The 12,615-nt window shown below is 49.6% G+C and overlaps 1 protein-coding gene across 1 annotated transcript in view; it reads left to right on the top strand.

The window, feature by feature from the left end:
• The window catches only part of GABBR1 (gamma-aminobutyric acid type B receptor subunit 1), a 152,666-nt gene that overhangs the window by 114,083 nt on the left and 25,968 nt on the right, over positions 1-12,615 (top strand). The window contains exons 7-9 of the mRNA XM_044451720.1: positions 4,456-4,590; positions 5,303-5,473; positions 9,085-9,186. Coding sequence (XP_044307655.1) covers positions 4,456-4,590; positions 5,303-5,473; positions 9,085-9,186 — 408 coding nt within the window. The remainder of the gene's footprint in view (positions 1-4,455; positions 4,591-5,302; positions 5,474-9,084; positions 9,187-12,615) is intronic.

Here is a 12,615-nt window from a genome sequence, read left to right on the forward strand (position 1 = left end):
GAGGCAAAGTGCGTTGGGATGTTCTGGCCAGCATAGCAGCAAGGTGAAAGGGAGGTAGAAAGGGACACAGGAAGGTGCAACTGGAGCAGGAGGAATGGTGTGTGCAGTGGGAGAAGAGTTTAACAGCAGGATCAGAAGTGGAGTTTACAGGAAGGGGCTTGCAGGGGGCTGCTGGGATGTGAGCAGAAGAGTCACAGGGAGATTTTCAGGCATCCGGGAGAAAGACACACATGAGGAAGGATGGATGGATATAGTGAAAGACACCTGTGGAGGAATGCTGGTTATAGGAATAAAAGTGAGGAGGAGGAGGAGGAGGAGGAGGAGGAGGAGGAGGAGGAGGAAGGGTGTGGAGAGTATTTAGGATCACTCCCCTATCTAAAGGAGAATGTGCATGGAAGGACAGAAGCCGAAGCAGGTTTAGGGCATATGGTTTATGAGAACGCTACTTGGGCTATCGGTGCTCATGGGGTCTAAAGAGCCGTAGGCCCTATTATCTTTTGGCAGTGTGGACCAGACAGGAAGTGAGCGTTAGTAGTACACTTTTGGTGGGAGACTCATCCCTGGGCCTGGGGGTCCTAAATGAGAGGTCATGGTACCTAGAGGTGTGATGAGGTTGCATCACTGATGATGAGATATGAGGTGGGATGTGGAGGATGGTCCCCACTGGAAGCAGCAGCCCCTGTGGACAGCCGTTGCCGAGCCGTGAAGACATTGCCATGAACAATTATACATTGTTTCAGTGCAGTGGACCATCCAATCACAGCCGCATCCTCATACTTCTGTTTATTAAAGGAAGTTCCAGTAGGAGATAAAAGTGAGGGGCAAGCAGAGAACCCCAGTCTTTATCACAGCAGCTCTTCCTCTCCTGGAGGTATCTTTGGAGCAAGAGCTGAGCAGTCTTGAAAAGAAAGCCTCTTGGATTCATGTTGGGAGGAGGGTTGAAATGTAACCGGTGTGAGATGCTATTAGAGTGGTGTGTAAAGTAAGAAGGTACAGAGTCCTCAGAAGCGAGATGGACAGAGCTTCTAACCTGGCCAGGTCCTGCCAAAACTGCAAAGCATCCTGCAGGGTAGATATGTCCAGCTGCAAATACAGTGAGCCCCTCAGCCAGATCTGAGCCTTCAGCAGTGGTCAGGCTTGTTGGTCAAGTCCCCCATTCCCCAGTTGTTAATTTGTTCCTGTGATTTTCTGAATCATGGCCCACACAAGAGGAATCATGTCACGTAGGTTAAATTGTAATGCGGGGGGGGGGGTCCAAAATAAAAAGTAGAAAGGGACCAAAGTTCTGATTCGCAGGTGAACAGCGAGGCATTTGTACAGCCAGATTTTCTCACACGCTCTTCCATTCCTTTTCATTTTTCCCTTGCATGCTCATGCCTTGAGTAGCAATTCACTCTTCCTGTTGTGCATTTGCGCCTCCCTCTGAACCATTTCATACACCTTCTTTCTTCATGCACTAATCCTGCTTGGCTTCCAATATATGTTTCCCTACTTGTTGACAACTCCTCTAGTCTACCGAACTCTCGCTCAGCCCTTCACACCTCTGCTTTTATGCTCCTTGGGATAGTTCCAGACCCAGAGCATCAGCTGACTCCTTGTTGTGGCTGAGCATCCAAATGTGCCAGGGGTTAAGAATGAAACGCTAAATCATGGCGGATAGAATGGTGCTCATCTTGTGTCTGAAGCCTGCTATGATATCCTCAAATACCAACTGGTCATTTCTTCTATCACCTAGATAGGGTGACTTCTGGCTCTCCTCCCCAGAAGCAGGAAGGCAATCGAAGCGACGCTGTTCATTTCCTGTGTTGTGGCAATTAGACCATAATTTCCCCTCCCCTGATAGTGGGATGAACTCTAGCACCTTTTCCTGTGCTTTCCTGTGCTGTGACACTTTCCTCTCTTTGCCATATGTGCCTGTAAATTGGTTACATTGCTCTGGATGTATTCAAGAGTAAAGATGCGCCCCAGTCCATGCACACACAGGTCGTGGCCCATGTTTTGTGGCAACTCTCTGCCCCACAGTCCGTGGTACTGTCTCCGACATGTGGAATCTGGTTCTGTGCCCACACCTTCACCTCTCCAGCCCCACACACGTGCCTGCCCTCCCACACTCATCTGGCTGTCCCCGCACCACATGGTATGGGCCTTCCAGATTGCCAGCTGCCCAGGGCTCTTGCAAGAACCCTCACCTGAGCCTCCATCCAAATCACAGCAGCATCCACATCCGCACCCTTCTGTTCATCCGCAAAGCAAAATCTGACATTTACCCATCTGTCCCACCCAGTTTTCAGCCACGGTTTCTGTAAACACTTCTCTATTCTGCCTTTCTGCTGAACCGTACATAACTTTTAGGGGTGAGGGGCTGCAGTGCAGCCTGCCAGAGCACCTAGTTTGCATGTGGACAATCCCTGGTTCAATTCTTGGCTTCTGCAGGTAGAGCTAGAAAAAGCTCCCGTCCGAAGCCACACAAAGCCATTGCTGCCAGTCAGTGCAGACAGTATGCAGGTAAATGGACCCCTGGTCTGACTTGATAGAAGACAGCTTCCTATCTGCCGCTGCTGAACCCTCCCTGATGGCAGCCGCCCATCCAGCCCGCTCTCCTCCGCCAGCCTGTCTGTCCATCTGTCCCTTCTCCCACACAGGCATGCCCCCTCCGTGCCCGCCATGTTTGTTCTCTTTTGCCTCTCACTCCCCCTCTTTTGCTGCCACCCTGTGCTTCCCAGTCACCCCCCCCCCCAGTTCCCTTTGTTCCCTCCCTATTGAAGCCCCGCTCCCTGGCGCTGACAGGTTGCCGTGGCAGCGCCTGCCGATGGGGTTGCCATGGAAACTGATCCTCTTTCCTGGGCGGCGATGCCCTGAATAATTCATCATCCCCTTGTGGTGGCGGCACACAGCCAGGAGCAGGGTGGTGGGGGGGTGGGGGGAGAAGTAGCTGGTGGGATGGCTGGCGTGTTTGTCCAGGGAGAGCCACAGCAGGGCCGGAGTCTGAGGGAGATGCAGAGAAGGAAGGAGCCACCCGAGAGGCAGACAGGCACCTGAGGCTTCTTGAGCTCCCTGGAAGAGCTGGAGGCCGACCCAACCACCATACGGGCACCAGGTCTCCCCGTGCACTGTTTGGAGCACAGCCAGTCCCCTGTTCTGCTCTCAGGGGCACCTTCTGCTGTTATCCTCTGCACCAGCCTTCCCCAACCCGTCACCCGCTGGATGTGCAAGTTCCATCATCCCCATCCAGCACAGACCATGGTGCATGGGGCCGTGGTAGCTGTTGCCCAGGACATCTAGACTAGAGGGCGCCATGTTGGGGAAGGTTTCCTGATGGTTTTGGCCTCAGAATGAGACTATGAGGCCCTGGGAGGTGCATCCCGCTGTCTGCCTGGCCGGGGGAGAGCGCGAGCAGGGCCACTCTGCCTGGCCAGTTCCGGGGGAGAGAGTGCCGAGGTAGGGGACATATCTGGCATCCTTAATGAGCCCTGCATTTGCGGGCTCCCAAGTTTCTGCTGCCAGCAGAGGAGGTGAGCAGAGCTGCCTAACACAGGAGTGAAGTGAGGAGGAGCCAGATCTGTGAAAGCCCCCTCTGTCCAGCCCCTGTTCAGGCCTCGCCTGAGAACCAGCTTCCCCATCCTTGCTTTTGTAATCAAAGTTCCAGGGCTCGTTCTGTTCTCTGTCCCAGCTGGATTAGCTATCTATAGGCTAATGTCTTTGAGAGAGCCTTCCCCATCCTCTCGGCTCAGACTCAAGGGCTGCGGTCCACTAATATTAGCCGGATTCCTCAGGCAACTGGAGCCTCTGCAAATGTATGGCTTCATGTGGGTTTGTGGGGTAGCGCAGTGCTCTGTTTGAGGTGGGGCACTCGTCCACATTTGGCTCTCCCCCTTCATTTCATCAGCTTTAGGCAGGAAACCCGAGTCAGACTCGCCATCCGTCTAGCTCAGCGCAGTCCTCACAGGCAGTACTTTTTCCAGACCTGCCTGGAGATGTGGAACATTGACCTCAGGGCCTTCTGTATGCAAAGCGCATGCTGTACCACTGAGCTCAGCCCGCAACCCTTTCCCCTTTCCTTAAAGCCTGTTCTGCACATCCTTACTCCTCAAAGCCCGTTTTATCAGCAAAGCCTTTTTCAACCCGTCCTACATTTCACCCCGAACATCCATGGTCGTCTAGCTCTTCCCCATCTCATCTCCACTACCAATTTGTCGAGCACTCACTTTCCAGCCTGCTCCCGTTCCATTTCCTAGACTGCATGTTCTTTGGGTTGAGGCCATGTTGCAGCTGCGTCCTGTACAGTGCCGAGGGTACAGTTTGGCTGGCGACTAAGTGGCTGACGAGAGGTGGCTGCCTCCTTCCCACTTCCTCAAGGCTTCCTTTGACTGGGGGTGCCTCGGAGCATGTGCAGGTTCGGGGCGTGTCTCCATTTTTGTGATGGGATTTGCCTTCTCTCCACCCCACCGTGCACAGTGCGAACCTGGCGTGGCCACCAAATTCCTCTATGAGCTTCTCTACAATGACCCTATCAAGATCATCCTTATGCCAGGCTGCAGCAGCGTTTCCACTCTGGTGGCTGAGGCTGCGCGCATGTGGAACCTCATTGTGGTGAGCACCTTCCAGGTCATGGCTTTGGCATGCACAGTGAATGTGGGCATTGTCGGATAACTGGATAACTGTAGGGTTCAGCCCAGCTGCCTCTTGGGTAAACCTGAAACAGGCTGCAGAGCCAGCGTGTGCTGCAGTGGCTGGAGTGCTGGGCTGAAGCTCAGGAGACCCCTGTCCAAGTCTCCACTTGGCCATGAAGCTGCCAGGGTGACTCTGGGCAAGGCACGGACTCTCAGCCCAACATGCCTTGCAGCAGCTGTTGTGGAGATTATATGGCGAGGAGGAAGAGAATCATGCAAGTCGCTGTGGGTTCCTTGCACAAGGAAGAAAGGTGGGACATAAATAAATATGTGGAGACAATGCCTCTGAGCATATGCAGAGGGCACTGCTCTCAACAATGAGTTAGCCCAGCCCTCCCCCACCGCACACATCTAGATAGGGTTTTTCAGACAGAATCTTCTTGAAAGCCAAACTGTCTCAATGGCAGCATCTCTAGAAATCAGTTTTTGTTGGGCTGGGACCGGGGCAGGCAGTCACATTTAGGAGTAGGAGCAGGTTGGAGTCAGTGCCACCACACCAGAGCGGTGAGCTTGTGCGTGAAGGGTGGGTGAGGAGTAGGAGGGACTCTCGGCCCCAGGGTTAGATGAGGCCAGCGTTGGCATCACAGCTCCTGTCTTGCTCAGCCATGCCTCTGTCTTCTCTTTCCTTCCAGCTGTCATACGGCTCCAGTTCTCCAGCGCTGTCCAACCGCCAGCGTTTCCCTACCTTCTTCCGTACACACCCTTCGGCCACGCTCCACAACCCCACCCGAGTGCAGCTCTTCAAGAAGTGGAGCTGGACCAAGATTGCCACCATACAGCAGACCACAGAGGTGTTCACCTCGGTAGGGAGCGCCAGCCCTGAGCCAAAACTACTGCCATGACTTTTCAGGCGTTCTGCAACTTCCCGTCAGGCCCAAGCACTGGCCACCCCCATAGCCCCAGCCCCCACCCCCAGTCAACAGTGCCAGTCCTAACTCAGGAGTGGTTCACGAGGCTGGAGAATTGTCCTTGCAGTCTCTGTTTCCAAAAGCCAGTCCTCAAATTCCACGATTCTACTGCTGACCAAGGACCGGGCTGCTTCCCAAGGGTCTCCACTAAGTTCAGGGATACCAAGGAACTGGGTTGCTACCTTTGATGCACTTAACAGACTGGTCCACCGTATCTTGAGCCAGACTGTTCCAGCTCACTCCTAGTACTTCTTCTGACTGCAGCAACTCTCTGGGGCTTCAGGCAGGGTCTACAACCAGGTTATTTTTAGGAGGAAATGCCCTGATTTGAACCTGGGACTGCTGCATATTGCCTCTGAGCAGTGGCCCTTCCAACATGCAGAGGCCTAAACCTGCCCCATGGCCCAGAAACTGGAGTCCTCAGAAGAGAGGAGCAATTTGTGGTCCCCCAGATGTGGTTAGCCTACAGCTTCCGCGAGCCTTCGCCACTAGCTGTGCTGCAAGGCCTGATGGGACTTGCCAGCCAAAGCACCTGGAAGACCACAAGTTGCCCACCCCTGCCCAAGGAAAGGGGGCAGATTGAGTCCTGACAGTTACGCCGCCTTTGACTACAAACCATTAGCAAATGGACGCTATGAATTTCCTATGGTGAAGGTGCAACATAGCCCTTGCAAACATAGCTGTAGTAAAGGTAAAAATCTTTCCTCTACCTGCTGGTAATATTGGGTGGGAAACAGCAACACACAAAAAATGGGGGTGGGGGTATAAATATACCAGCTCAACCTCTATAAATACTGAAACTTCTATAAAAATTGGCATTTCCATAGACATTAGTATAGAATATCATTTTTGCTTTGTTTAGGGCATGCTTTGACGGTCCTTTGCTTGACTGGCTGTTTAAGCCCCCTCTCCAAATAATATGTTCTGAAGATGATGTCTGGCTTGCTTTCAACTTCCTGAGAATCTTAGGACTTAGCCGCTTCACAAAAGACATAAGCAAAGCAAAAATGTAACCTGTTGTAGTTGATAGGCCTCGTGTTTCAGAGAAAATGTTGAATTGGGCAAGCAGTCTTTGTTAAAGCCTGGGATGAAGAAGGTGACCTTGAAGGAACTTCTAGCAGACAGGAAAGGGGTTGCTGGTTTGCATTTGTCTCCTTGCCTTGCTTTATTGCAAGCTGTTGCCAGTCCCTTTTCGTATTCTAATTCAGTGTGCTGCTCTCTCCTCTCCTTCCTTGCTTTTTATCACCGAATTCATATCAGAATGTTCCAAATGTGTTCCCCAAATTCATTCCACTTAATATATTATGAATGCTAATAGATTCCATTTGTGGATTAGGAGAGCTGCATTTCCCCAGGATATTTTAGTACATTCTTTTGAGACCTTCTTTGTCTACCTGAACAAATCTTGTGCATCTTTAAACTTCAGTAGGCTATCAAAATGTACCTCTTTCACAACACAGTGATTCCCTCCCAGAAACTAAATCCACAACTTTAAGGTTAAGCTCGTTCTCTTTGATCCACCTGACCCTAAAATGCAATGAAATTGAACTGAAATGTAATGCCCTCAGTGTGATCTTGATCATTGTTTGGAGAGGATATAACATTTTCTTCAGCCCTAACAGCCACCCCTTTGACCCACAAGCAGATGGGTAACTTAAAAGCCATACGTTGTCTATAGGTTCTGAAGCTTTGGACTCTTTGTTAGGATACTGGAGTTTTCAATTTTCTTTCAGAATAAGTTTCTAGCCCACATCATGCCTATGATAACAGAAAATATCTTGCCTTGAGAAATACAAACATCATTATTGATTATATTTATTATGAAGACTAACAATGTGAATGGTACTTAATAGAGGAATATAAATGGGAAAAGTCTCTTCCACAAAGAACTTACAGTCTGAAATTAAACAGCTGGGAAGAGAAGTATGGATAACAAGATATAGGAGCAGGGACATGGGTGTCTTTTGTATGCCTCTAGACTGTGCTGAAAGAAAATGTATTTCTGGCCCCTTTTCCCTTACTTAATCTCAATAAATGTCATCTAAGAGCTCAACTGAGTGCTATTTCTCTCCAAGAGTGTCCTATGAAGAATTACTGCTTCAAGTTTCAGAAAAGGAAAATTGCACAAAGAGCGCCAAGAATGAGGCAGAGCATTCCCACAGCTGTGTTCCAGTGTCCATCACATTTATGCAAATGTTAAGCAAATGAAGCTATTTTTGTGTGAACTTTGATAGGCAAATGGGCTGTGGCCTTTCTTGTCTCATTGTGGTACATTTCCACTGGCTCCCTTGAGGCCGAGCCATTCTCTTTCTGCCGAAGCCTGTTCTCAGTCTTTAACCAGAGCTAATTAGAAAAATTGCATGGCCCCAGTTGATAAATGCAGAGGATGGCTGTGAACAGAAACATGTAGTGGTTCTTTTGAGTCTTGAGAATCTTAATTATACCTATCTATAAAACTATAGATTTTTACAAAAGCAGTGGAAAAACTGGCCATTTCTATTTTGAAGAAGCAGCAGCTGTAGGATCCCTGATCGTGAATGTGTTCCTTACCTGGATTGGGACCCTTTGGCCATTGGTTTCAATGGACTGCTAATTAATGAATCTGCATGTGCTAATGTTTGTGTTAGATTATGACTCAGTGTGAGGATGGGGGTGGCTGGGCGAGACTTGAACTTCAGTCAGGGAAAGTGGGATCTTCACACCCACCATTTGCTCCATGGATTCCTGCCTGCCTTTCACTGGCACACTACAGAACCCCATCCTCTTGGGCTCTTATTTCCTCAGTCTTCCCTAGGTAGTGTCTCGTCATGCCCCTTTCCTGCCTTGCTCATGGGTAGACTGTTACTCTGGAGGAGTACATGACACCTGTATGCTCATTTTCCACTGAGAAGACCTGGGGCGGGGGCGGGGGGGGGGGACAATTCTCAGCAGAAAAGCAGTGCAGGAAAAGATAGGTTAAAAGCCTTCCAGGCCCACAGAAGTTCTCTTTGGATTGGGCTGCGCTGGAACTGCTTTTCTGGGAAGAAGAAGAGTAGACGTTTGTAAGTATGTGCCTCAAAAAGTGTCATGTGCTTTACATAACATGTAGTTTGGTGATCACAGAAGCCACACTCTATCATGTTGTTTGCCCATAATTTGCATATTTTGAACCATTTAGTTTGCTTTTGCTGACTGTAGCAAGAGGCAAGGGCTTACACAGAGCCCTTTCCAGTAAAAGTTTGAGATTTTACCTAGTATTTCTCTGCAAGAAACTGGTGGCTAGAAACTTGGTAAACTGCACAAACTGAAATTAGCAGGGATTGTGTTTTCTTCTGACTACCAAATGCTGTGCATGTGCAGTTTAGCTGTAGAAGCAAAGATTACGTTCCTTGTTGTTTCTTTTAAAATCCTAGCACTGACCTATGATTATACCCTCCCTTCCCCATTCAGCCTTACTCCTAAGCTCAAACAGTGCCCCCTTTTCTTTTTTCTTCATTGTCCTGATGCTGCCTTCTGTATCCCCACAGACTTTGGATGATCTAGAGGAGCGCGTCAAAGAGGCCGGCATTGAGATCACTTTCCGCCAGAGCTTCTTCTCTGACCCTGCTGTGCCTGTGAAGAATCTCAAGGTGACAGGAGTGTGCGTGGCAGTGAGTGGTTGAGGGCTCGGCGCACTGCTTATGGCCGTAGGTGGAGCATCCCTTAGAGACGGCCTCCTCCTCCCTTTATGCTCTCTGGGACCTGCCTTCTGAGTTCTGCCATCAGTGCGTCAGATTCAGAAGCCAGGGCACAGCAGAAAGTACCCATGTGCCTGTCCCTCCTAGTTGCATCGGAAGTACCTTATACCACCTCAGGCAACGCATCCCTCTAGTCCTGTGTGCCTGCCTCAGCGGCCAGCCACTTCTGCAGGTCCCTGGCAGAAGGCTTGCCCAGCACCTGGAGGTGCCAAAGATGGAACCGGGGAGCTTCCACGTTTGAAAGATGAGCTCTGTCCAGCTCTAAAATAAGATCTGGCTCTTTGCTAAGCAAGCAGAGGGATATATATGATAGAGCAGTCAATTGAGCAGAGCAATAGTCAAGCACAATTTTACTAGGCACATGGGGTTTTTTACAGAATGAGGTCTGAGGCATAGCCAAAGACAGGAAATCAGCCAAGGAAAGCCACAGTCCAAAAGCAGAATCAGGACTTTAGTGCAGAGATCCAAGCACGCAGCAAGGTTATGAAGAAAACAGGACGAGCTGAAGTTCCAGCCTTACTTCCAGCAGCTCTCAAGTTACACGTGAGAGCTGATTTACCTAGACCAGAGCCCACAGGGATAGGTCTGCCCAGTAAGTGAGCACTCCTTCACCTGGCCACCATCCTGTTAAGGACCTTAAGATGCCAGCATTCTTAGGGCTAGCTGGTGGCCCTGTCCCGATGCTTATCTTAGAGGGTGAGCTTTCTGTCTCTCCAGGATGCCGCTCCAATGGCATCAGCCCTGAGGGTCGTGGACTGTCGTGATAGTGCCAGCGTCTTGTGTGGTGCCAACTGGCTGTGAAGGCTCTGGCTGAAGATGACCGGTGGCAGCATGACACCTGGGAGCACAATAAGCTCTATTCACTGAGGGATGGTCCTACCTGTGTGGAATTTATGGGTTCCCATCAGATCCGAGGTCCCCTCCTCAATTCCCTTTGGGAAGGCATGATGTCTTGGAGGTTCCTTGGAGAGCCTTTATGTTGCTGTTGTTGCTACTAGTATCTTAAATGTGCGTGTGACTTAAAGCCTTAAAGCAGTCTTAAAGTGACTTATATTAACACATGCAGACCTCCATAATTCATGTAACAGAAAAAGCAAAATCAATACAAACCATAGCCAGTGCATTAATGTAAATAAGAACAAGCATCACACACACATAATATAAAAGCAATACAGATAAAGCGCCCATCCACAATGCACAAATCCTTTTCTCCTACCTACTCACAACCAGGAATGGACACCACAAAATAGCCCACAACAGTTGGGCTGCAACTAATGTCCAAATATGAAATGGCATTTCATCACATAACACACTTTTCTGTACAACATGCTAATGGAAAACATTTGCCTGATGCCGAACAAGTGATAGTGTCATCTTAGCCCTCTTTTTAGCACTCCAGGGTTTACTTGAAAAATCAAATTGAAGGGCATCTAATTACTCTAGCTGTACTGTCAGGAATAAATTTCCCCTAAAACACAAACAGACATCTTAGCTGCCACCACTTACTGGGTTAAAGAGTGGTGGAGCTTGTGCGCTATGCCAGAGGGCAGCCGTTTTGGTTGAGAGATCTAACTGGGATACCGAGTGAAACTCTGCCAGCTTCCGATCTCGAACCATTCAAGCCCCCTAGAGGGTTAGCGTATGCTTTCTTAGTAACTTGGCTGCGAGGGTGAGATGTAGGGTGAGATAAGATTAATTAAAATCTGAAGATCAGAACACACAGGTTTATTTAAGCAATTAACATATGCAAAGAACATAGAATTGGAATGAAGGAAATAAAAAGGACAAATGGCTCTCGCTTCCAGCCAATATCATAGGCGGGGAGATGAAAGGCTGCTCAGCTACAGAAGGTGCATAGTAAAAGGCAGCAGTTTTGAGTCTCCCCCTCTTCTGCCTTGGCAGCAGATGCCACGTGAAATCCAAAGGCTGCTACTTCTGCTAACTTCAGACTGAAGGCATCTAACAAAAATCTAGATATCTGCAGGAACTGTGCAATGTGAGGGCATAACCAGATGGATGGAGGTGAAGCATAAGAGGTGGGGTGGCAGGCTGAGATGAAGCCCTCACCGTATCCCGTACAACAGGTCCAGGCTTATGTAAGTCAACAGTGGCTCAATATATAGGACTGAAGCAACAGACGACTCCACAAATGCAAAGACTGCCGAGGCCCCGTGTGCAGCAGGAGAGGTTGGTAAGTTGCATGTCGGTGGCACTCCTTATCCATCGCCCCCTTTTTCTGAGCACCATAGGAACTATTCAGCACCATGGATAGCTCCTGCGAGCGGCAGTGGCCAAGGAGCCCCACCAACATAGGCATCTCCCACCTTTGCTGGTATGTGGAGGCTTGTCCCATAGAAATGGAGACAAACATTGGCCCATTTGGTAACAGTCTGACTTGTACGTGCTCTTATATGACATTGTAGTTTGCATTCCCTGCAATAGCTGACTTTGGGAGTTTAGGATTTAGCCACGTTAGGCTGTGGATGTATTGGTGAAGTTTTGCAAGTGTTTTTCTGAGCCTTTGACAGAATTTGAAATAAGGTATATATGTATATGCCATGGACATACGTGTGGGATTCAAGCCCCCTTTGTGAGTTGTTTGCATGTAGGACTGTACCTCTGGTCCCACCCCTGAGACCATGCAGCTCTCCAAGCCTGCCTCCTGATAGCCACAGACTGAGCGTGGATCTCCACACAGGGAAGACCAATCCATTTAGACTCCCCTGCAAGCAGGGATCTCCATTCAGCATCCCTTATTGGCACAGATTTCCCCTGCAAGGGCACCCACATGCGACGCTTGGCTGTTGAAGTGCAGGCGGGGGTGGGGGGGCAGGGAACCACACGGTCCTGAGGCATCACTCGCAGCATTGCTTCTGCACGTGTCATATGGGTGGCACTGTGTGGCACTGCCTAAGGCTATGTGGGTCTTGTGTGGGACTGTGGAAGCTTTCTCCACATGGACCAGTTTGTATATTGCTGTCTGGCAGCACAGGTTTGCTTAAAAGTAACCTTCAGTTCAAAGAGCTGACTTTGATTATTGCTGCTCGAAACATCTAGGGCCAGGTTCTTTGAAGGGCCACTGACACCCATAGGACGGGCTGCACCCATGTCTTGAGATCCTTATCAGAGCCCCAGTTCATTGACTCCCCTTCAAGGTCAGTTTGAGGCCAGAGGCTTCTCAATAATGCTTGGCAATCTGTGGGCCTCCCTCCAAAGCCGTGGACAGCAGGTCCCTTCAAGCGTGTTGTTCGAGGAGGCTTTGAAGACCTATTTGTACCAAGCGGTTCATACCTGATACAATCTTATTGTACACGCAGCTGT

The sequence above is a fragment of the Varanus komodoensis genome, unplaced genomic scaffold (genome assembly GCF_004798865.1).
Source record: "Varanus komodoensis strain SLA01 unplaced genomic scaffold, ASM479886v1 scaffold6_4, whole genome shotgun sequence".
NCBI lineage: Eukaryota > Metazoa > Chordata > Lepidosauria > Squamata > Varanidae > Varanus > Varanus komodoensis.